Consider the following 25007-nt stretch of genomic DNA (forward strand, 5'->3'; position numbering starts at 1 on the left):
TGTGGCTCACTCCTGTAGTCCCAGAACTTTGGGAGGCGGAAATGGGAGGACTGCTTGCGTCTAGGAGTTTCAGACCAGCCTGGGCAGCATAGTGACAACCCAAACTCTTTTTTTTAAAAAGGGTGGGGGAATGAGCTCTGGGGAGGTGAGTGAATTCGGGGCACACCTGTTATAAAGCCTCCCTCCACCTACAACCCTCGGATCTAGAACCCATCGCTTGGGAGGGACACGGAGAATTTTTTTTTTTTTTTTTTTTTTTTTTTTTTTGAGACGGAGATTCGCTCTTGTTACCCAGGCTGGAGTGCAATGGCGCGATCTCGGCTCACCGCAACCTCCGCCTCCTGGGTTCAGGCAATTCTCCTGCCTCAGCCTCCCGAGTAGCTGGGATTACAGGCACACGCCACCACGCCCAGCTAATTTTTTGTATTTTTAGTAGAGACGGGGTTTCACCATGTTGACCAGGATGGTCTCGATCTCTCGACCTTGTGATCCACCCGCCTCGGCCTCCCAAAGTGCTGGGATTACAGGCTTGAGCCACCGCGCCCGGCCCACGACACGGAGAATTTTAAAAGCAGAACCAAGTGCTTGAACCCCTACTTCCCTTTCAACAGGGCGAGTCCACCCTTTTCTGTTTTTGAGGGTATTTTCTTAGGATAAACTTTGAATGTCTGGTAAAGGAATTTTTTTTTTTCCTGTAGTTATAGAATGTGCTCTTCAGCCAGGCATGGTGGCTCACTCCTGTAATCCCAGCACTTTGGGAGGCCGAGGTGGGCAGATCAAGAGATCAGGAGTTTGAGACCAGCTTCACTAACATGATGAAACCTTGTCTCTACTACAAACACAAAAGTTAACTGGGCATGGTGGTGCATGCCTGTAGTCCCAACTACTCAAAAGGCTGAGGCAGGAGCCAAGATCTGGACACTGCACTCCAGCCTGGGCAACAGAGCAAGACTTCAAGAAAAAAATAATCATGTGCTCTTTAACATAGTAGGCAGAATCTACATATGGCTATTAAAATTAAAATTAAATAAAATTTGGCTGGGTGCAGTGGCTTATGCCTGTAATCCCAGCATTTTGGGAGGCCCAGGTGGGCGGATCGCTTGAGCTCAGGAGTTCAAGACCAGCCAGGGCAACAAAGTGAGATCCCATCTCTACTAAAAATACAAAAATGAGCTGGGTGTGGTGGCACGTGCCTATAGTTCCAGCTACTCGGGAGGCTGAGGTAGGAGGATCACTTGAGTCTGGGAGCTAGAAACTGCAGTAAGCCAAGATCATGCCGCTGCACTCCAGCCTGGGTGACGGCAAGACTGTCTTAAAAAAATAAATCAGCCGGGTGCGGTGGCTCACGCCTGCAATCCAAGCACTTTGGAGGCCAAGGCAGGTGGATCACCTGAGGCTGGGAGTTCAAGACCAGCTTGACCAACATAGTGAAACCTCATCTTAAAATAAATAAATAAACTTAAAACTCGGTTCCTCAGTCACATCATTTCAAGAGCTCAGTTGTCACATGTGGCTACTATCTTTTTTTTTTTTTTTTGGGAGGGGTGGTGGACAGAGTTTTGCTCTGTCGTCCAGGCTGGAAGTACAGTGGCAGGATCTCTACTCACTGCAACCTCTGTTTCCTGGGCACAAGCAATTCTTGTGCCTCAGCCTCCCAAGTAGCTGGGACTACAGGCGCCCGCCACCATGTCTGGCTAATTTTTTTATTTTTGGTAGAGACGGGGTTTCACCATGTTGGTCAGGCTGGTCTCTAACTCCTGGGCTAAAGTGATCTGCCCGCCTCGGCCTCCCAAAGTGCTGAGATTACAGGTGTGAGCCACCGCGCCCGGCCTCTAGTGGCCATCTTAATAGATAGGGCAAACAGACAACACTCCTGTCTTTGCTGAGTGGTCTATTGGATAGTGCTTGCTTTTTTTTTTTTTACTTTTTTATAAGACGGGGTTTCACCATGTTGGTCAGGCTGGTCTTTAACTCCCAACCTTAGGTGATTTGCCCACCTTGGCCTCCAAAGTGCTTGGATTACAGGCGTAAGCCACCATGCCCGGCCGGATGGTGCTTTCTAGAGTGTTCCAGGACACTGGAGATAGGAAACAACTCAGCTGGGCGTGGTGGCTGATGCATGTAGGCCCAGTACTTTGGGAGACCGAGGTGGGTGGATCACTAGAGGCCAGGAGTCTGAGACCAGCCTGGGCAAGAGATAGACCCTGTCTACACAAATAGACAGGCAGCCACTGTTACAAACCCTGCTTGGCCCGCTCCCACCTCCAATGTATATTGAGAAGGGGCTTTGGCTGCAGGAGGGAGAAGGGACACATGGGTGGAATGGTGTCTAAGCAGCCATGTGGCAAGTCCTCAGTTCCAGAGAGTTCCTCAGTGGCACTGACATCTGAATCTAAACGCTGAATGCAACTTGGGGCCAGTGTAGACATCTCCCATCCAACCTCCCTATTCTGTCCTGGGAGGAGCAGAATAGTTGGGTGTCTTAAGGCCACAATGGGAAAGCGGATGACACACTTCAGTCTGGAAGCCCAAAGCCCATCTCTGTCCTGGGAACACTTCGTTTTTTTACATTTCATTTATTTATTTATTTATTTATTTAGAGATGGAGTCTTGCTCCGTTGCCCAGGCTGGAGTGCAAGGGCGAGATCTCAGCTCACTGCAACGTCCACCTCCCGGGTTCAAGCGGTTCTCCTGTCTCAGCCTCCCAAGTAGCTGGGATTACAGGCATCTGCCACCACACCTGGCTAAGTTTTGTATTTTTAGTAGAGACAGGGTTTCATCACATTGGTCGGGCTGGTCTTGAACTCCTGACCTCAGGTGATGTGCCTGCATCAGCATCCCAAAAGGCTGGCATCACAGGCATAAGCCACTGAGCTCAGCCCGGCCCATTTTATTTGAGACAGGGTTTTTGCTCTATTGCCCAGGCTGGAGTGCAGTAGCATGATCAAAACTCACTGTGGCCTCAACCTCCTGGGCTCAATAAATCCTCCTGCCTCAGCCTGTCAAGTAGCTGGGACTATGAGCACACACCACCACACCTGGCTAATTTTTCTTTTCTTTTTTTTTTTTTTTTTTTTTTTTTGAGATGGAGTCTCACTCTATTGCCCAGCCTGGAGTACAATGGCTGTGATCCTGGCTCACTGCTATCTCCATTTCCTGGGTTTAAGTAATTCTCTCTGCCTCAGCCTTCCGAGCAGCGGGGATTACAAGTGTGTGCCATCATGCCCAGCTAATTTTTTGTATTTTTAGTAAAGATGGGGTTTAATCATCTTGGCCAGGCTGGTCTTGAACTGCTAACCTCAGTATCCACCTGCCTTGGCCTTTCAAAGTGCTGGGATTACAGGCGTGAGCCGCCATGCCCGGCCCAATTCTCCTGCCCCATCTTCTCGAGTAGCTGGGACTAGAGACGCGTGCTACCACACCCAGCTAAGTTTTTGTATTTTAAGTAGAATACATATTGTCCAGCCTGGTCTTAAACTCCTGATGTTGTGATCTGCCCACCTCAGCCTCCCAAAGTGTTGGGATTACAGACACAAGCCACCACCCTGACTAATTTTTCAGTTTGCTGTAGAGATGGGGTATCGCTATGTTGCCCCAGCTGGTCTACCTTTAAGCAACCCTCCTGCCTCAGCCTCCCAAAGCTCTGGGATTACAGATGTGAGCCGCCACACCTAGCCTGGGAACACTTAAACTCTCCCACATCCAACCTAAGCTCTGGTGGGAGTGAGGGGCATCCTGCCCACTATTTGCTACTCTGGAAGGCTGGAGCCAAGTGGAGACCACCATCCACCCACCCTGAAAGCCTGTGTGACTGGCCATCTCTTTTCTTTTTCCTAAGATGTAGTTTCACCCTTGTTGCCCAAGCCGGAGTGCAATGGCAAGATCTCAGCTCACTGCTACCTCCACCTCCTGAGTTTAAGCGATTCTCCTGCCTCTCATCCTCTCGAGTAGCTGGGATTACAGGTGCCTGCCACCACACCAGGCTTTTTATTTTTAGTAGAAACGGGGTTTCATCATGTTAGCCAGGCTGGTCTCAAACTCCTGACCTCAGATGATCCACCCGCCTTGGTCTCCCAAAGTGCTGGGATTACAGGTGTGAGCCACTGCACCCAGCCATGACTGGCCATCTTTTTTTTTTTTTTTTTTTTTTTGAGACAGAGTTTCGCTCTTGTTACCCAGGCTGGAGTGCAATGGCGCGATCTCGGCTCACCGCAACCTCCGCCTCCTGGGTTCAGGCAATTCTCCTGCCTCAGCCTCCTGAGTAGCTGGGATTACAGGCATGTGCCACCATGCCCAGGTACTTTTTTTTTTGTATTTTTAGTAGAGACGGGGTTTCACCATGTTGACCAGGATGGTCTCGATCTCTTGACCTCGTGATCCACCCGCCTTGGCCTCCCAAAGTGCTGGGATTACAGACTGGCCATCTTTAAAGACCCAAACCTACCCAACACACCAGCCTAAAAACCTCAACCGAGATGTCCTCATGCCCTGACCGTCAGCTCCACCCGTCACCTGTCAGCCTTCAACCATCTGCTTCCTGACCCTGGACCCGATTCCTGAATGCTCTACCTGCACCCATCTCAGAACCTGCTTCCCGGTCCTTGGGTGGAGCATGGCCTTTTCGAGGCTCCTGGTGCCAGGCTGCCTGGATTCAAATCCAACTCTGCCACCTCAGTCTCATCTGTAAAATGGGGGCAAACACAAAGGTACTTCACAGGGTGGGCGTGAGGCGAAAGGAGCCGATCGCAGAGGAAGGATCCCGGCACATACTAAGTGCTCGCCCTCAAGGACTGTGGCCCACGGTTCTCCATTCTGCCTCAGAACCACGAATGTCCCTCTGTATCCTAGATGAGAACACTGATTAGTGGGCTGGGCGTGGTGGCCCACCCCTGTAATCGCAGCACTTTGGGAGGCCAAGGCAGGCAGATCACTTGAGGTCGGGAGTTCCACAACAGCCTGGCCGACGTGGCGAAACCCTGACTCTACTGAAAATGCAAAAATTAGCTGGGTGTAGAGTGGTGCGTGCCTGTAATCCCAGCTACTCAGGAGGCTGAGGCAGGAGAATCACTTGAACCAGGGAGGTGGAGGTTGCAGTCAGCCGAGATCGAGCCATTGCACTTCAGCCTGGGCAAAAGAGCAAAACTCTGTCTCAAAAACAAACAAACAAACAAACAAAAACTCCACTGATCAGCTAAATATCCCTTTCCGGGTTCTATTATCACAGAATCTTTGGCCTGTTCTCAACCCGCCGTGGGAAAAACAAGGGCTTGGATATACTGTGTCACATCTTGGCTCTCTCCTCCCTAAGAACCTCTGCACACCGGAGGTGCAGCCCCGCTTGATGGGGAGCGATGGGGCAAGACGGTCAGCAACATTTCCATCAGTTTCCAAACAAGCTCTGACACTTCCACCTAAGTCCCAGCTGTGGGTACTCAGCCCTCAACAGAAAAGATTCCTGTGCCAACATCTCTTCCCAGATCTCACCATCCACATGCCCCCTGCCAGAGTCTTGTCTGTACTGCCCATTGGGGCCAACTTCTTGGTCAGGGTACCCTGCTTCTTGTAGGACCAAGATGCATTTTGAGAAGGTGTCAATAGTTACCTCGTGCCCCCAACACTCAGGACAACTGGTAGACCATTTTTGGAAGGTCCACAGCCACCAGCGTCCCAGAGATCAAGACAATGGCGAAAAGGCTGGCATCTCCCTAGGCACGTGTTCATGCCAGAAATTACATATTCGGTTCCTCCTCTCCCCTGAGCTCGACAGGCCCTAACAATCCTAAAGCTCTCCAGGTTTTGATGTCCCCATCTTTCCTTTTTTTTTTGAGACAGAGTCTTGCTCTGTCACCCAGGCTGAAGTGCAATGGCGCGATCTCTGCTCACTGCAACCTCTGCCTCCTGGGTTCAAGCGATTCTCCTGCCTCAGCCTCCCAAGTAGCCACTGCACTCAAGCTTGGGTAACAAAGTGAGACTCGGTCTCAAAAAAAAAACAAAAAACAAAAAGAACAGCCAGGTGCAGTGGCTCACACCTGTAATCCCAGCACTTTGGGAGGCTGATGTGGGTGGATCATGAGGTCAAGAGATCGAGACCATCCTGACCAACATGGTGAAACCCCGTCTCTACTAAAAACACAAAAATTAGCTGGGCATGGTGGGGCACCCCTGTAATCCCAGCTACTCAGGAGGCTGAGGCAGAATAGCTTGAACCTGGGAGGCGGAGGTTGCAGTGAGGTGAGATTGTGCCACTGCACTCCAGCCTGACGCCTGGTGACAAACTGAGACTGTATCTTAAAAAAAAAAAAAGAAAGAACACTACCCATTTTCCATCCTGGAACTCTGACCTGATACAACGCCAATCCTTTAGCCTCCATTTTTACGTTTTTCGTAGACACGAGGGTCTCGCCATGTTACTCAGGCTGGACTCAAGAAATCCTCCTGCCTTGAACTCCCAGAGTACTGGGATTACAGGCATGAGCCACTGGACCTGGCATTTGGCCTCAAATTGACAGCCTAATCCAGGACCTTGAGTGTGTGGCTCCCCATCAAAGGCTGCATCCCACGTGCTACAGGCCACAGTTTTGAGGACAATAATGGTCCATACTCAGTTGGCTTAACTTAATAACTGTACAAAGTTCATGGGTTCTTTTTTTTCGAGATGGAATCCTGCTCTGTCACCTAGGTTGGAGTCCAGTGGCACGACCTCGGCTCACTGCAAACTTTGCCTACTGAGTTCAAGCGATTCTCCTGCCTCAGCCTCCCCAGCAGCTGGGATTACAGGCACTCGCCATCATGCCTTGCTATTTTTTTTGTATTTTTAGTAGAAGGGGGTTTTTCTCCATGTTGGCCAGGATAGTTTCGAACTCCTGACTACAGGTAAGAGCCACAGTACCCAGCCTATTTATTTTTGAGACAGAGTCTCGCTCTGTCACCCAGACTGGAGTGACTTGGCTCACTGCAACCTCCGCTTCCTGGGTTCAAGCGAATCTCCTGCCTCAGCCTCCCAAGTAGCTAGGATTACAGGCACAAGCCACCACACCTGTAATCCCAGGATTCTGGGAGGCTGAGGCAGGCAAATCACAAGGTCAGGAGTTTGAGACCAGCCTGACCAACATAGTCAAACTTTGTCTCTACTAAAAACACAAAAATTAGCCGGGCATGGTGGTGCACATCTGTAATCCCAGCTACTCAGGCGGCTGAGGCAGGAGAATCCCTTGAACCCAGGAGGCAGAGATTGCAGTGAGCCAACATCATACCACCGCCATCTAGCCTGGGCAACAGAGCAAGTCTGTCTCAAAAAAACAAAACAAAACAAAAAATTCCAGCCTGGGCAACAGAGTCCACCTTCCAAAAAAAGAGAAATAGCCGGGCGTGGTGGCTCAAGCCTGTAATCCCAGCACTTTGGGAGGCCGAGGCGGGTGGATCACGAGGTCAAGAGATCGAGACCATCTGGTCAACATGGTGAAACCCCGTCTCTACTATAAATACAAAAAATTAGCTGGGCATGGTTGCGCATGCCTGTAATCCCAGCTACTCAGGAGGCTGAGGCAGGAGAATTGCTTGAACCCAGGAGGCGGAGGTTGTGGTGAGCCAAGATCGCGCCATTGCACTCCAGCCTGGGTAACAAGAGTGAAACTCCGTCGCAAAAAAAAAAAAAAAAAGAGAGAAATAGGGTTTGCCAGGCTGGTATCGAACTCCTCACCTTAAGTGATCCACCCGCCTTGGCCTCCCACAATGGTGGGATTACAGGTGTGAGCCACCACACCCAGCCAATTTGAAGTTTTTTTTTTTTTTTTTTTTTTTGCTCTCTCCCTGCCTCCCTTTCAACTTGCACATTTTTGACGTTCTTGTTCTAGAACACTGTTCTTCAAACTTGAATGTGCTTGAGAATCCTCTAGAGATTTTACCAAAAAGTGGGTTCTGATCAAGTATATCTGAGCAACAGCCTGACAGTCTACACCTTTTCCTTTAAGGGTGGGAGGGGAAACAGCCCCCATTCAACCCGCCCTCTCCTCCTCTGCTGCCTGTGCTGATTCTACATTTCTACAAGCTCTTGGGGAACTCCAAGAGTGCTGTACCATGGACCACTCACTTGGACACAAAAATACAGGACTTCAGGCCAACTGCAGCGTAATCCCTTTCAGAGGCTGAGGTTGGCAGATCATGAGGTCAGGAGTTTGAGGCCAGCCTGGCCAACATGGTGAAATCCCTGTCTCTACTAAAAATACAAAAATTCGCCAGGTGTGGTGGTGGGCCCCTGTAATCCCAACTACTCAGGAGGCTGAGGCAGGAGAATCACTTTAACCTGGGAAGCAGAGGTTGCAGTAAGCCAAGATCAAACCATTGCACTCTATCCTGGGCAACAAAGCGAGACTCCGTCTCAAAAGAAAAAAAAAAAAACAGCTGGGCACAGTGGCTCAAGCCTGTAATCCCAGCACTTTGGGAGGCCGAGGCGGGTGGCTCACGAGGTCAAGAGATCGAGACCATCCTGGTCAACATGGTGAAACCCCATCTCTACTAAAAATACAAAAAAAAAATTAGCTGGGCATAGTGGCACGTGCCTGTAATCCCAGCTACTCAGGAGGCTGAGGCAGGAGAATTGCCTGAACCCAGGAGGCGGAGGTTGCGGTGAGCCAAGATCACGCCATTGCACTCCAGCCTGGGTAACAAGAGCGAAACTCCGTCTCAAAAAAAAAAAAAAAAAAAAGCCAGGCACGGTGGCTCAAGCCTGTAATCCCAGCACTTTGGGAGACCGAGGCGGGTGGATCACAAGGTCGAGAGATCAAGATCATCCTGGTCAACATGGTGAAACCCTGTCTCTACTAAAGATACAAAAAATTAGCTGGGCATGGTGGCACGTGCCTGTAATCCCAGCTACTCAGGAGGCTGAGGCAGAATTGCTTGAACCCAGGAGGCGGAGGTTGCGGTGAGCCGAGATCGCGCCATTGCACTCCAGCCTGGGTAACAAGAGCGAAACTCCATCTCAAAAAAAAAAAAAAAAAAAAAACTACAGGATTTGAGCCGGGTGTGGTGGCCTGCGACCTGAGCCTGTGGCAGGAGGATCCTGTAAGCTAAGGGCAGCCTGAGCAACACAAGGAACACAGGGCCATGCATGGTTGCTCTTGTCTGTAATCCATCACTTTGGGAGGCTAAGGCAGGAGAATCGCTTGAGGCAGAGACTTGGAGGCTGCAATGAGCTCATGCCACTGCACTCCAGCCTAGGTGACAGAGCAAGAACCTGTCTTTAGCTAAAAAACAAAAGAACACCCCACAATGGGCCGGTCAAGGTGGCTCATGCCTGTAATCCCAGCACTTTGGGAGGTCAGGGCGGGTGGATCATTAGGTCAAGAGATTGAGACCATCCTGGCCAACATGATGAAACCCCGTCTCTACTAAAAATACAAAAATTGGGGGGTGGGGGGAGAATTAAAAAAAAAAATACAAAAATTCGCCAGGCATGGTAGTGGGCGCCTGTAATCCCAGTTACTTGTGAGACTGAGGCAGGAGCATCGCTTGAACCCGGGAGGCAGAAGTTTCAGTGGGCCGATACCTCAACACTGCATTTCATCCTGGGCGACAGAGCAAGACTCCATCTCAAAAACAAAAAGAAACCCCCCAATGATAAATGTTTGTTGTCTGAAGTCATTAAATTTCGGGATGGGATACTTTGCTGTGTGGGGACACAACATACACCAGCCTCAGGCCCCCCACTGCCCGGGGCTCTAGGAAAGTCCCGTTCCAGACCCTCTGCCCCGTCACCACCGTCACCCACCCCAGCGCCGCAGGACAGAGGCACTCCAGCCTGCCGGTAAAGTGTTTGCCGTTGGGTTTCGTTTGGCTGGCTGTGTGTACACAGTGTATACAAGTTGAGTTGTACAGAAGCCCAAGAAAGAGCAAGAGACAAAGGGTGGTGGAAAACGGGGGGCGGGGGGAGGCGAGAAAGGGGAGGAGGCGGGAAAGGAGACTGATAAAAAATAGAACCACATCCAGACGACAATGGGGGCGCAGCGGGTGAGGGCCAGACACAGACAAATCGCCGTAGAAAAGGAGTGGGAGGGGCAGAGAGAGGGGACCCTTCTCCCCGCTCCACCTCCCCAGCCCCCTGCCCCCGGTATGTACAATAAATAAGATTAAAAATAATTAACAAGATGCGTGTCCCCTCCCACCTGACGCCAAACGCCTTGGGGAGGGAATGGCCTTTAGCAAAGATCTTGGCCTGCAGGGGGGACTTGGGGGGAAGGGGTCCCCCAGCTCTCTGAAGCCACCCCACCCCCCCAACCATACATAGACTTTTCCTATACATTATGTACAAGGTGGAGAGGGCGGGGCTGTGGCTGTGGAGGGGGGGTCGGGGCAAGGGGAGAGGGAAACCGTTACTAAATAGACATTTATACATATATATAAATAATTTCTCTGTACACCGAACAGTGGGAGGAATGGGGAGGGAGTGGAGGGGGCTTGGGAGAAGGGGGGAGTTGGACTTTGAACCCTGCCCTTCGGGGGGGCAGCACAGACACATCCTGACCCATCACCCCCTTTCCCCGGCGATGGAGCCCAGGGGTTAGCTCCTGAGGACACGGGTCTGTCCCAATTCCCGGTTCGCGGAGGAGGCGCCCCCCCGACGGGCTGGGTTGGGGTCACCCGCAGCGGCTGTGGGCCTGTGCTTGGGCCAGCAGGTCGCTGAAGGAGTCAAAGAGCTGCTCCAGCCACGGCTGGTTCCGCATGCACTGCTGGACCACCTCCTCCTGACCCAGATCCTCGGCGCCGCCCTCGATGGCCAGGGTCTGCAGGGGTCAAACATGGCGCTGGGGAATGGCACAGTGGCCTCTGGGGAAGGAAGGGGCTGGGGCCCGGGGTGTCGGATATCAGTGTCCCAGGGAAGCGAGGGCTGGGGCTGCCTTCTGAAGTCCAGGATGGAAGGACTTGGGAGCCTGGACTCATGGGCCTGGGGCAGGAGGGGCTGGGCTTGGACCCCCGGATCCCAGCAGGAGGTCATGAAGGTTGGAATCCCAGGATGATGGGGGCAGCGGGTGGGGCTCACCTGGTCCCGGCAGCGCAGGAAGGTGTGGTATTTATAGTGGTGGAGCGAATGGTATAGTGTGTAGTATCCCGACTTTTCCAGCTCAACCTTGAACTCCTGGGCAGGGGTGGAGATGCCTCAGCCCCTCTGGCCTGGCGCTAGGCAGCCTCTCTCCTCCCGCCCCACACACCGCAAGCACTCCCCAGTCCCAGCCCTGGCCCCGGCCCCCACCTGGGCTCTGACCACACTCCTCTTGAGCTTGCTGAGCGTCTTGCGGTTGTAGGGTTCTCCCGCTGGCCGCAGTCGCACAGCACCCTCCTCCGGGGAGCCCTCCCCACTCTGCTCCACTTGCAGCTGTGGGAACGTGTGCAGCGCATCCTGCAGGAAGCCGATGGGTCAGCTGGACATTGCCCTGAACCCACACACCCCAAACCCAACAGCCAGGTCCCAGATCTGTGACTCAGTTTTCCCCAGGCTGCAGATCAGGAGACACAATTTGAGTCTTCATCTCCTCGAAGGATAGAGGAGGTTGGGCCTCACCAGTGATGCTTACACTGTGTTTTCTGGGCTGCCTCAGATTCTCAGTGCCACCCAAAATTCTACCCAAGAATTCTGAGCCCCATCCTAACCATCTACCCAGGAATTCTCACCCCATCCCAACCATCTACCCCAGAATTCTCACCCCATCCTAACCACCCATCCCAGAATCCTTGGCCTTATCCTAACCTTATACCCCAGAATTCTCACCCTATCCCAACCACCTACCCCAGAATTCTCACCCCATCCTAACCACCCATCCCAGAATCCTTGGCCTTATCCTAACCTTATACCCCAGAATTCTCACCCCATCCCAACCACCTACCCCAGAATTCTCACCCCATCCCAACCATCGACCCCAGAATTCTCACCCTATCCCAACCACCTACCCCAGAATTCTCACCCTATCCCAACAACCTACCCCAGAATTCTCACCCCATCCCCATCCCAACGACCTACCCCAGAATTCTCACCCCATCCCCATCCCAACGACCTACCCCAGAATTCTCACCCCATCCTAACCACTTACCCCAGAATTCTCACCCCATCCTAACCACTTACCCCAGAATTCTCACCCCATCCTAACCACCTACCCCAGAATTCTCACCCCATCCTAACCACCTACCCCAGAATTCTCACCCCATCCGAACCTTATACCCCAGAATTCTCAGCCTTATCCTAACTATCTACCTCAGAATTCTAATTCCCGACTAACAACACATACTTCTCAAACCTCTCCTAAAACCCTACACTGGTATTATTCACTCTACTGTAATGGAGTGCAATGTCTCCATCTCACCCACAATCCTCAGTGCCAGTCACAATACATCCCAGAATTTGTAGACTAGACTCATTTCTTCCAGAGTTGTTTTTCTTTTTTGAGACAGTCTTGCCCTGTTGCCCAGGCTGGAGTGCAGTGGCACGATTTCAGCTCACTGCAAGCTCTGCCTCCCGGGTTCAAGCAATTCTCTGCCTCAGCCTCCCAAGTAGCTTGGATTACAGGCGCCTGCCACCATGCTTGGCTAATTTTTTGTATTTGGAGTAGAGACAGGGTTTCACCATCTCCACCAGGATTGTCTTGAACTCCTGACCTTGTGATCCACCTGCCTCAGCCTCCCAAAATGCTGGGATTACAGGTGTGAGTCACTGCGCCTGGCCCCTCCTGAGTTTTTATAACCTAATGCTACCCAGAATTTTCCAAACCACCCATCACTCTACCTGCAAATGTTCAAAGCCAGCAAAACATTCCAGCTAAGACTTCTCAACACCAGCCTAAGAATCCCTTTCAGAATTTTCAGTCACCCTAATGTCCCACCCACCATTCTCAGCAAAACTATCTCAGTCACAGTTCTCAGAGCCAGACTAATATTTCCTGGCACATTTTCTGTTCTTTTTTTTTTTTTTTTTTTTTTGAGACAGCCTCACTCTGTCACCCAGGCTGGAGTGCAGTGGCGAGATCTTGGCTCACTGCAACCTCCACTCCCAGGTTCAAGCAATTCTCCTGCCTCAGCCTCCTGAGTAGCTGGGACTACAGGCACATGCCACCAGGCCCAGCTAATTTTTGTATTTTTTAGTAGAGACAGGGTTTCACCATGTTGGCCAGGATGGTCTCAATCTCTTGACCTCACGCCCGTCTCGGCGTCCCAAAGTGCCGGGATTACAGGCATGAGCCACCATACCCAGCCAGCTAGTTTTTTATTTTTAGTAGAGACGGGGTTTCACCATGTTGGCCAGGGTGGTCTCAAACTCTTGACCTCAGGTGATCCACCCACCTTGGCTTCCCGAAGTACTGGGATCACAGGCATGAGCCACTGTGCCCAGCCTCCCTGCATATTTTCTGTTTTGTGTGTGTGTGTTCGCTCTGTCACCAAGGCTGGAGTGTAGCGGCACAATTGTGGCTCACTGCAACCTCTGCCTCCTGCTTCAAGTGATTCCCCTGCCTCAGCCTCCCAAGTATCTGGGATTATAGGCTCGTGCCACCATGTCTGGCTAATTTTTTGTATTTTTAGTAGAGATGGGGTTTCACTGCGTTAGCCAGGATGGTCTCAATCTCCTGACCTTGTGGTCTGCCTGCCTCGGCCTCTCAAAGTGCTGGGATCACAGGCATGAGCCACTGCACCTGGCCTAATTGCTTATTTTCTTTTTTTTGAGATGGAGTTTTGCTCTTGTTGCCCAGGCTGCAGTGCAGTGGCACGATCTTGGCTCACTACAACTTTCGCCTCCCAGGTTCAAGCGATTCTTAGCCTCCGAGTAGCTGGGATTACAGGCATGCACCGCCATGCCCAGCTAATTTTGCATTTTAAGTAGCGACGGGGTTTCGCCATGTTGGACAGGCTGATTTCAAACTCCTGACCTTAAGTGATCCACCGGCCTCAGCCTCCCAAAGTGCTGGGATTACAGGCGTGAGCCACCGCGCCCGGCCGAATTGCTTATTTTCTACGACTAACTTCCCACCAGCCATCTCAGCGTCAGCCTAACAGCCTATCCCAGAATTCTCAGTGCTTGCCTAGAATCCATCCCAGAATTCTCAGACTCACTGCAAGTCTCCCAGAATGTCAAAAACCAGACTAACATTTATCTCAGAAGTCTCAGTTCCCCAACAGTCTATCCTGAAATTCTCAGTGCCACACTGACATCCCAACCAGAATCCTCAGGGCCAGTTTAACATTGGATTTCAGAGCCCTGATACGCCATCCCAGAATATCCAAGAAGGGGAATCATACTGATGTTCAGCACTGAAGCCTGGGATCCCAACAGCCTCCACTGGACCCATGAAGAGGCCGTCGGTCCATCGGCAGCCTTCGGTGATGGCCTAGTCTTTTTTTTTTTGAGACAGTCTTGTTCTGTCTTGCAGGCTGCAATGCAGTGGTGTGATCTCAGCTCATGGAAACCTCCACCTCCTGGATTCAAGTGATTCTCCTGCCTCAGCTTCCTGAGTAGCTGGGATTACAGGTGCCTGCCACCATGCTCAACTAATTTTTCTATTTTTTAGTAGAGACACGGTTTCTCCATGTTGGACAGGATGGTCTCGAACTCCTGACCTCAGCTGATCTGCCTGCCTTGGCCTCCTAATGTGCTGGGATTACAGGCGTGAGCCACCACGCCCAGCCAGGCCTAGTCTGTGTTTGGCTTCAAACTTGTACTTCACACTAACAGTCCAGCCCTTCAGAACCACCCCTCCACCACCCCAAGGCTCACAGCTCCTCCTCATATGGGCATCACGGCTGTTGAGAACCCAGGGATCTCCTGACAGTCTTGTCCTCAACTGTTCTCCCACCGGAGCCCAGGAGGACGATCTTCCAAGGATCGCCCCTCCCCCACAGAGGCCGACATGTATGTGTCTTTTCCATTGGACCCTGGGCCCTGGACGCCCCCTGCCCCGACCCCCAGGCACCTGCAGGGCCGGGCTTAGCGACAGCCGCTTCAGGACCTTCTTCTTGTGCTCATTCAGCAGGCCATCTATCTTCCGCATGGGGGGCAGGTACAGCTCGTCTGATGGACGAGGACAGCGTGTCAGGAAGGCCATAGCCCCACAAGGCACGGGGCCAAGGTGGGATCACAGAGTCTGGGTCCCCAAATCCTTTCCCACTCAGAGACAAAAGTACAGGCCCAAGCCCCCTCCTCCCTCAGACCCAGGAGTCCAGACCCCAGCCCCTCCTCCCTCAGACCCAGGAGTCCAGGCCCCCAGCCTCCTCATCCCTCATACCCAGGACTCCAGACCCCAGCCCCTCCTCCCTCAGACCCTGGAGTCCAGGCCCCAGCCCCTCCTCCCCCAAACCCAGGAGTCCGGGCCCCAGCCCCTCCTCCCTCAGACCCAGGAGTCCAGGCCCCCAGCGTCCTCCTCCCTCAGACCCAGGACTCCAGACCCCAGCCTCTCCTCCCTCAGACCCTGGAGTCCAGGCCCCAGCCCCTCCTCCCCCAAACCCAGGAGTCCAGGCCCCCAGCCCCTCCTCCCTCAGACACAGGGTCCAGGCCCCCAGCCCCTCCTCCCTCAGACACGGGGTCCAGGCCCCCAGCCCCTCCTTCCTCAGACATGGGGTCCAGGCCCCCAGCCCTTTCTCCCTCGGACCCAGGGACCTCCTCAATCAGACCCAGGACTCCACCGCCCAGCCCCTCCTCTCTCTCAGACCAGGTCCAGGCCTCAGCTCCTCCTCCCTCAGACCAGCGAGTCAGCCCCACCCATCCTCCCCGGCCCCGGCTCACCATGCGTGTCCTCCAGGGCCTGGATCATGTCGGGGTCAAGTGCTGTGCTCACCAACATCTCCACGTAGCTCCGGTACATCTCCCGCATCGCCCGGGTTTTCAGCAGACGCCCAGGCACTGCCCGTTCTGCGGGAAAGACAGGACGCAGGCTCATTATCCCAACTTCCCCTGAGACCTCCTGTGTGGCGGATGCTGTTCTCAACACTGGAGACCAGGAGAGAAATCCCTGCTTTAGGGAGGTCCAAGTGCGCTGGGAAAACTGACAGGCAAGAAGCACCAGTACCATGTGCTCTCGTGGCAGAATCACAGGCACTGCAAGAAGCTTAGGTAAGGTGGGCTTGGTGGCCCACGCGTGTAATCCTAGCACTTTCGGAGGCCAAGGCAGATCACCTGAGGTCAGGAGATCGAGACCAGCCTGGCCAATGTGGTGAAACCCTGTCTCTAATAAAATTACAAAAATTAGCCGGGCGTGGTAGCGCACGCCTGTAATCCCAGCTACTTGGGAGGCTTAGGCAGGAGGATCATTTGAACCCGGGAGGCGGAGGTTGCAGTGAGCCAAGATCGCGCCATTGCACATCCTGGGTGACAAAGTGAAACGCGTCTGAAAAAACAAAAAGAGAAACTCACAGGACCAGGTGCAGTGGCTCACACCTGTAATCCCAGCATTTTGGGAGGCTGAGGTGGGTAGATCACAACGTCGGGAGTTTGAGACCAGCCTAGCCAATATGGTGAAACCCCATCTTTACTAAAAATACAAAAATTAGCTGACTGTGGTGGTACACGCCTGTAGTCCCAGCTACTCGGGAGGCTGAGGCAGGAGAACCGCTGGAACCCAGGAGGCAGAGGCTGCAGTGAGTCTAGATTGTGCCACTGCACTCCAGCCTGGGGGACACAGTAAGACTCCATCTCAAAAAAAAAAACCCCAAAGACAAGGAAAAAAGATGAGGATCCCCCAGGAAGCCTGGTAGCCAAAGGTCCAATCCCTAGGAGCCTTTTATTTTCCATATATCTCCCTGCTACATTAGGGATTTTTTTTTTTTCAGACAGAGTCTTGCTCTGTTGCCCAGGCTGAAGTGCAATGGCACCATCTCAGCTCACCACAACCTCCGCCTCCCGGGTTCAAGCGATTGTCCTGCCTCAACCTCCCAAGTAGCTAGAATTACAGGTGCCCACCACCACGTCCAGCTAATTTTTGTATTTTTTAGTAGAGATGGGGTTTCACTATGTTGGCCAGGCTGGTCGCGAACTCCTGACCTCAGGTGATCCACCCTCCTCAGCCTCCCAAAGTGCTGGGATTACAGGCATAAGCCACCGCACCCGGCCTCTCCAGACACCATTGTAAGTGCTGGGGGTGTGGCAGTGTGCTGGGCAGCCGTGGAGTACACAGCAGTGTTTACTAGAGACCAGCACTGTCCTATGAGCTTCATCTCTTATGAACCCATTTTACAGGTGAGGTCACTAAGGCACGAGAGGTTATGCCTCTTTCTCAGGGTCACCCAGGGCCTCATAGGAAACCCCACCATCACAGAGCCTCCAAGAAAGACACCTAGTCCCACATCTTCCTCAGCCCCCAAATCCTGCCTTTTAGGAGGCAGAACATAGCACTGAAGAACAGAGTCCAAGGCACCTTGGGCTCAACTGCCACCTGGTGGGCACCCAATACAGACTGTGCTGCCCTCTCATCTGTAGATGAGGATAATAGTATCCACCTCCTAGGATGGATGAAAATCACACAAATTAACATCCATTAGGTTCTTTTTTTTTTTTTTTTTTTTTGAGACAGAGTCTAGCTCTGTTGCCTAGGCTGGAGTGCAGCGGTGCCATCTCGGCTGACCGCAACCTCTGTCTCCCATGTTCAAGAGATTCCCCTGCCTCAGCCTCCTGAGTAGCTGGGACTCCAGGCGCACACCACCACGCCTGGCTAATTTTTTGTATTTTTAGTAGAGACGGGGTTTCACCATGGCCGGGATGGTCTCGATCTCCTGACCTCGTGGTCCACCCGCCTCGGCCTCCCAAAGTGCTGGGATGACAGGCGTGAGCCACCGCGCCCGGCCCTCACCAGGTTCTCGGGAGGCAGCCTGTTGTGTAGTTAGATGCCCGGTGACTGTCAGCTATGGCCATTATCTGTAACATACTGGTTGTTCCTGTCCTGCTGAGGCTACCTGGCGGTCTCTGGACAGCCCTCCCCCCTGTGTCCCCTGCCCAGCCACCCACCCTGCAGCCCTGTCTGCCTGGAGCCTCACCGTCCTCGCTGGGGGCTCCGGGGGAGGACTCCGAGTCTGAGGAGCTGCCTGGTGGGGCCCCGCCTGCCGCTGCGTTACCCCCCGCCTCCTTCAGCCATTTCTTCCTCTTCTTAGGGGGCGGCTCAGCCTTCACCTTGGCGGGCCGGGCCTTAGGCAGCCGGGAGGTGGCAGGCTGTCCCGTGGCGAGACCCCGCTCCGGCCGCGTCTGCCGTCCGCTGGTGGCCCGCTCGCCCCGCAGCGGCCGCTCCCCACGCGTCACCGTCACCTTCTCCTTCTCCTTCTCCTTCTCCACAGGCCGCAGGAGGGACGGCTTCTCGGGGGCAGAGGGCTCGGGCACGGGCGGCTCGGGCGTCTGCTCTGGGGGCTTCTCAGATGTCGTCTTTTCAGGGGTCTCGGGCTTGGGAGGTGGTGCTGGGGCCTTAGGGGGAGGTGCGGAGCTACCCCCAGCAGATGTGGGGTTCTTGGCCTGCCCGGAGCGTCTAGAAGGGAACAGAGAAGGGACTACAGTCAGGAGCCCCCCAAGAACCCGGATTCTTCTCCTTAGGACCCGTGCTCAGTGCCCTAAGCATGGGAACAGCTTCCCTCATACTGTCCCCCTCTCTCTCTAGGTCTCTGGGTCCCTGTATCCTCCTCTGAGTCTCTGCCCCCTCCCGTCTCTGGGTCTCTGTCCTCCTTGTCTCTGTCCCTCTTTTTCTCTGGGACTCTCTCCTTCTGAGTCTCCGACTCCCACGTCTCTGAACCCTTGTCTGTGGGTCTCTGTCCTCTTGTTTCTGAGTCTCTGTCCCCTGACTCTGGGTCTCTGTCCTTTCTCTCTGGATCTGTCTGCCTCCTCTCTCTGGGTCTGTCCCCCTCTCTCTCTGGGTCTCTGTCCCCCTCTCTCTCTGGGTCTCTGTCACCCTCTCTCTCTGGGTCTCTGTCACCCTCTCTCTCTGGGTCTCTGTCCCCCTCTCTCTGGGTCTCTGTCCCCCTCTCTCTGGGTCTCTGTCCCTCTCTCTCTGGGTCTCTGTCCCTCTTTCTCTGGGTCTCTGTCCCCCTCTCTCTGGGTCTCTGTCCCCCTCTCTCTGGGTCTCTGTCCCCCTCTCTCTCTGGGTCTCTGTCCCCCTCTCTCTGGGTCTCTGTCCCCCTCTCTCTGGGTCTCTGTCCCCCTCTCTCTGGGTCTCTGTCCCTCTCTCTCTGGGTCTCTGTCCCTCTCTCTCTGGGTCTCTGTCCCCCTCTCTCTGGGTCTCTGTCCCCCTCTCTCTGGGTCTCTGTCCCTCTCTCTCTGGGTCTCTGTCCCTCTCTCTCTGGGTCTCTGTCCCTCTCTCTCTGGGTCTCTGTCCCTCTCTCTCTGGGTCTCTGTCCCTCTCTCTCTGGGTCTCTGTCCCCCTCTCTCTGGGTCTCTGTCCCCCTCTCTCTCTGGGTGTCTGTCCTCCCCTCTGCGGTCCCTGTCCCCTCTCTCTGTCCCCACCCCCCAGCCCCCTCTCTTGCATGCTCCATCCCCATACCCTTTGGTGTTGCGTGCTGCCTGCCCCTGTGTCCCCCATGGTTGGTACCTGACGGGCACTGGGGGTCGATGCCAGGGTTTCCGAGCACAGACCCTCACGTAGTCCTTCTTATTGACATTTTCCAGGAACTTTACATAGAGGCGCTGGTACCGATTTTTTGCGTCCCCAAAATACCCCAAATACTACGGGGAGAAAGAGGCACATGAGGAAGTTCTTGACACTGCCCAGCTGGATGGCCGACACTCCCGCGCCCTGGGCTACCTGGGCAGCCGCCCGGAGCCTGCCCGCAGCAGGGGGCCCCCTTCCAGAGACACCACAGAGCAAGTCACAGCCACGCTAAGGGAAACCCCAGCTCTAGATAGCCCGCCCCGGGCCCCCCAAATCCTCGGTCCCCTTTGCCGGCTTACATTACTAGTGGCACAAAACTGCCTCTGGCCGTCCTTGATCTCCGGAGTGAATTTCTGCAGAAGGGCCTTCTGGACTCGCCAGATGGGTGGGGGTTCACGCCCCGTCTGCAACGCCAGCTGAGGAGGAGGGGTGTGGTGAGGCCGGCAGGGTCAGCCCTCATTCCTGTAACTCTTGCCCCTACTCCCCAGCCCATTGGCCTCCCTCAACATCCCCTTTGAGAGAAGGCAGAGACAGGCCAGGCATGGTGGCTCACGCCTGTAATTCCAGCACTTTGGGAGGCAGAGACGGGTGGATCATGAGGTCAGGAGATCGAGACCATCCTGGCCAACATGGTGAAACCCCATCTCTGCTAAAGATACAAAAATTAGCCGGGTGTGTGGCCTGTGCCTGTAATTTCAGCTACTCGGGAGGGTGAGGCAGGAGGATCGCTTGAACCCGGGAGGCGGAGGTTGCAGCGAGCCAAGATTGCACCACTGCACTCCAGTCTGGCGACAGAGCGAGATTCCATCTCAAAAAAAAAAAGAAAAAAAGAAAAGAGGCAGAGACACTCTTTCACCCAGGCTGGAGTGCAGTGGCGCGATCTTGGCTCACTGCAACCTCCACCTCCCGGGTTCAAGCAGTTCTCTGCCTCAACCTCCTGAGTAGCTGGGATGACAGGCATGTGCCACCACACCTGGCTAATTTTTGAATCTTTAGTAGAGATGAGGTTTCACCATCTTGGCCAGGCTGGTCTTGAACTCCTGACCTTGGATCCACCTGCCTCGACCTCCTAAAATGCTGAGATTACAGGCGTGAGCCACTGTGCTCGGCCACCAACAAAAACCTTCTAGCCCCGGGATGTGTTCAGCTCTGTGTGCAGCTTGAACTTGGCCCTGTCCCCTCCTGCCCACCCAGTATCATGGATAAGGCTGCTTGTTCTTAGGCTGTAGAGTTGGAGTCACTATTGAATTACAGTATAAAAGCCTAAAGCTTCCCATGCGACTCAGAATAATGACAATCTCTGAGCACCGGCCACCATGTACCATGCGGGACAAGAGGTTACAGCTGTGAGCCACATGCCCTGTGGGGGTCTGATTGTGTCCCCCTGTAATTCTCTTTTTTTCTTTTCTGAAACACGAGTCTCACTCTGTTGCCCAGGCTGGGGTGCAATGGCTCAATCATGGTTCACTTTCGTGGCAGCCTCCAACCTCTGGGCTCAAGTGATCCTCCTGCCTCAGCCTCCCAAGTAGCTGGGACCACAGGTGTGCACCTCCACACCTGGCTAAATGTTTTTTGTAGAGACGGGATTTCGTCATGGTGACCAGCGTGGTATTGAACTCCGGGGCTCAAGTGATTGCTCCTGCTTCAGCCTCCCAAAGGGCTGGGATTACTATGAGCCATAGTGCCTGGTTGCCACACCAAATTCTTATCGTGAAACCTAATCCCCAAAATGATGGTATTAGAAGCTGGGGACCTTTCAGAGGTGATTAGGTCATAAGGACAGAACCTCATGAATGAAATTAATATCCTTAGAAAACTGTCTCCAGTCTGGGCACGGTGGCTCACGCCTGCAATCCCAGCACTTTGGGAGGTCGAGGTGGGCGGATCACGAGGTCAGGAGATCCAGGCCATCCTGGCTAACACGGGGAAACCCCGTCTCTATTAAAAATACAAAGAATTGGCCGGGCGCGGTAGCTCAAGCCTGTAATCCCAGCACTTTGGGAGGCCGAGGCGGGTGGATCACGAGGTCAAGAGATCGAGACCATCCTGGTCAACATGGTGAAACCCCATCTCTACTAAAAATACAAAAAAATTAGCTGGGCATGGTGGCACGTGCCTGTAATCCCAGCTACTCAGGAGGCTGAGGCAGGAGAATTGCCTGAACCCAGGAGGCGGAGGTTGCGGTGAGCCGAGATCACGCCATTGCACTCCAGCCTGGGTAACAAAAGCGAAACTCCGTTTCAAAAAAAAAAAAAAAAAAAAAAAAAAGAATTAGCCGGGCGTGGTGGCACACTCCTGTAGTCCCAGCTACTCGGGAAGCTGAGGCAGGAGAATCACTTGAACCCAGTAGGTGGACGTTGCAGTGAGCTGAGATCACACCACTCACTGCACTCCAGCTTGGGTGACAGAGTGAGACTCCATCTCAAAAAGAAAGAAAGAAAAGAAGAGAAAATAAATAAACAAATAAGTTAATGCCCTTATAAAACGGTCTCCAGTCCGGGGAAGGTGGTGTGGCTCATGCCTGTAATCCCTATACTTCGGGAGGCCGAGGTGGGCGGATCACTTGAGGAGGGCAGTTGGAGACCAGCCTGGCCGACGTGGTGAAACACTGGTTCTACTGGAAGTATGAAAATGAGCTAGAGGCCGGACGCAGTGGCGCAAGCCTGTAATCCCAGCGCTTTGGGAGGCTAAGGCAGGCGGGTTGCCCAAACTCAGGAGTTTCAGTCCAGCCTGGACAACATGGGGAAACCCTGTCTCTACTAAAATACAAAAAATTAGCCAGGTATGGTGGCGTGGGCCTGTGATCCCAGCTACTCGGCAACCAGCTATACCGCACCCTCTGCCTCCCGGGTTCAAGCAACTCTCCTGTTTCAGCCTCCTGAGTAGCTGAGACTATAGGCACCTGCCACCATGTCCAGCTAATTTTTGTATTTTAGTAGAGACGTGGCTTCACCGTATTGGTCAGTCTGGTCTCGAACTGCAGACCTCAGGTGATCCACCCATCTCGGGCTACCAAAGTACTGGGATTACAGGCGTGAGCCACCAAGCCTGCCATATCTCTGTTGCTTATAAGCTACCCAGTCTATGGTATTCCGACATAGCAGCCTGAAGGGTCTAAGACACCGAAAAAGCCTTCTCACAGAGGTTAGCAAAAGAGGTTAATGAGACAGACAAGCAAACAAAACAGAGTTTGTGGCCTGTGCCAATACAGGCAGGTGAGGTAACCTGAGACCATTTCATCAGCATGTCCACAGCAGGGAAGACACAGTGACAGGAAGGCTCCCTATCTCTGCTCCCCCGACCAACAAACACCTGCGCACTGACCATCACTACCCTGCGGTCTGTGTGTGCCCTGGCTGGGCGCTGATACAGACCCAAGAAACAACAGTACAAGTCATAAAAGTCCTAATGCCAATTCCCTGGATACTTGAGAAGCCTGGAGGAGGGGCTTTTTTTTTTTTGAGATGGAGTCTCATTCTCTTTCCCAGGCTGGAGTCTGGAGTACAGCAGTATGATCTCTGCTCACCGCACCCTCTGCCTCCTGGGTTCAAGCAATTCTCCTGCCTCAGTCTCCCTATTAGCCTGGGGTTACAGGTGCCCGCCACCAAACCCAGCTAATTTTTTTATTTTTAGTAGAGACAGGGTTTCGCCATGTTGGCTGGGCTGGTCTTGAACTCCTGACCTCAGGTGATCTTCGCACCTCAGCCCCGCAAAGTGCTGGGATTACAGGCATGAGCCATTGTGCTCGGCCTTGAATTTAAACTGAATCCAAGAATGCTTCCCGGAATAGGTGACAGATGCCAAAGAGTCCCTGGAAGGTACATGTCTTCAAAAGGGGCACCAGGCTGAGCAGCATAGCTCATGACTATAATCCCAACACTTTGGGAGGCCAAGGTGGGCGGATCACTTGACGTCAGATGTTTGAGACCAGCCCCGCCAACATGGTGAAACCCCACCTCCACAAAAATACAAAAATTGGCTGGGCAGTCATGCATGCCTGTAATCCCAGCTTCTGAATCGCTTGAACCTGGAAGGTGGAGGTTGCAGTGAGCTGAGATCACACCACTGCACTCCAGCCCGGGCAATACAGCAAGACCCTGTCTCAAAAAAAAAAAAAAAAAAAAAAATTAGCAGGCCATGCTCAGTGGCTCATGCCTGTAATCCCAGCACTTTGGGAGGCCCAGGTGGGCGGATCATGGGGTCAGGAGACCCAGACCATCGTACCCAACATGGTGAAAACCCATCTCTACTAAAACACAAAAAATTAGCCGGGCCTGGTGGTGCATGCCTGTAGTCCCAGCTACTCGGGAGGCTGAGGCTGGGGAATCATTTGAACCTGGGAGGTGGAGGTTGTGGTGAGCTGAGATCGCACCACGAGATCTCACCACTGCACTCTAGCCTGGCGACGGAGCAAGACTCCATCTCAAAAAAATATACAGGTAAATAAAAAATAAAAAGTAGGAGGTTGAGGAAGCCATCAGAACATCTTGGCAGCACGGGGAGACAGCCCCTCCCTCTCCCCTCTTGCACTCCCTGTGTCGGCTTCCTCTGAGGAACTTGCTGACACCGTAGCTGGGGTCAGGCCCTCTGGTTCAGCACATCCTCACTGGGCTTGGTACCTTCCCTCAAATCGCTTTTTTTTTTTTTTTTTTTTGGTGAGACGGAGTTTCGCTCTTGTTACCCAGGCTGGAGTGCAGTGGCACGATCTCGGCTCACCGCAACCTCCACCCCCTGGGTTCAGGCAATTCTCCTGCCTCAGCCTCCTGAGTAGCTGGGATTACAGGCACGCGCCACCATGCCCAGCTAATTTTTTGTATTTTTAGTAGAGGCGGGGTTTCACCATGTTGACCAGGATGGTCTAGATCTCTTGACCTTGTGATCCGCCCGCCTCGGCCTCCCAAAGTGCTGGGATTACAGGCTTGAGCCACCGCGCCCGGCTTTTTTTTTTTTTTTTTTTTGAGACAGTCTCAAGCTGTCACCAGGCACCAGGCTGGAGTGGCGCGATCTCAGCTCACTGCAACAACCTCCTCCTCCCGGGTAATCACTTTTTTTTTTTTTTTTTTTTTTTTTTTTTGAGACGGAGTTTCGCTCTTGTTACCCAGGCTGGAGTGCAATGGCACGATCTCGGCTCGCCGCAACCTCCGCCTCCCGGGTTCAGGCAATTCTCCTGCCTCAGCCTCCTGAGTAGCTGGGATTACAGGCACACGCCACCATGCCCAGCTAATTTTTTGTATTTTTAGTAGAGACGGGGTTTCACCATGTTGACCAGGATGGTCTCGATCTCTCGACCTCGTGATCCACCCGCCTCGGCCTCCCAAAGTGCTGGGATTACAGGCTTGAGCCACCGCGCCCGGCCCACTTTTTTTTTTTTTTTTTTGAGATAAGAGTTTTGCTCTTGTTGCCCAGGCTGGAGTG

General features: G+C 53.3%; 1 protein-coding gene across 1 annotated transcript in view; it reads right to left on the reverse strand.

Moving 5' to 3' along the window:
• Nucleotides 1-9806: 9806 nt before the first annotated feature.
• Nucleotides 9807-25007, reverse strand: part of PRR12 (proline rich 12) — a 39457-nt gene continuing 24256 nt past the window's right edge. Inside the window, exons 7-14 of the mRNA XM_039466857.2 lie at nucleotides 19892-20008; nucleotides 19533-19666; nucleotides 18001-18479; nucleotides 15758-15883; nucleotides 14949-15046; nucleotides 11249-11395; nucleotides 11039-11134; nucleotides 9807-10781 (exon numbers count right to left, since the gene is read on the reverse strand). Coding sequence (XP_039322791.2) covers nucleotides 10635-10781; nucleotides 11039-11134; nucleotides 11249-11395; nucleotides 14949-15046; nucleotides 15758-15883; nucleotides 18001-18479; nucleotides 19533-19666; nucleotides 19892-20008 — 1344 coding nt within the window. The 3' untranslated portion in view covers nucleotides 9807-10634. The remainder of the gene's footprint in view (nucleotides 10782-11038; nucleotides 11135-11248; nucleotides 11396-14948; nucleotides 15047-15757; nucleotides 15884-18000; nucleotides 18480-19532; nucleotides 19667-19891; nucleotides 20009-25007) is intronic.

This window comes from Saimiri boliviensis, chromosome 14, assembly GCF_048565385.1.
Source record: "Saimiri boliviensis isolate mSaiBol1 chromosome 14, mSaiBol1.pri, whole genome shotgun sequence".
NCBI classification, from domain to species: Eukaryota; Metazoa; Chordata; class Mammalia; order Primates; family Cebidae; genus Saimiri; species Saimiri boliviensis.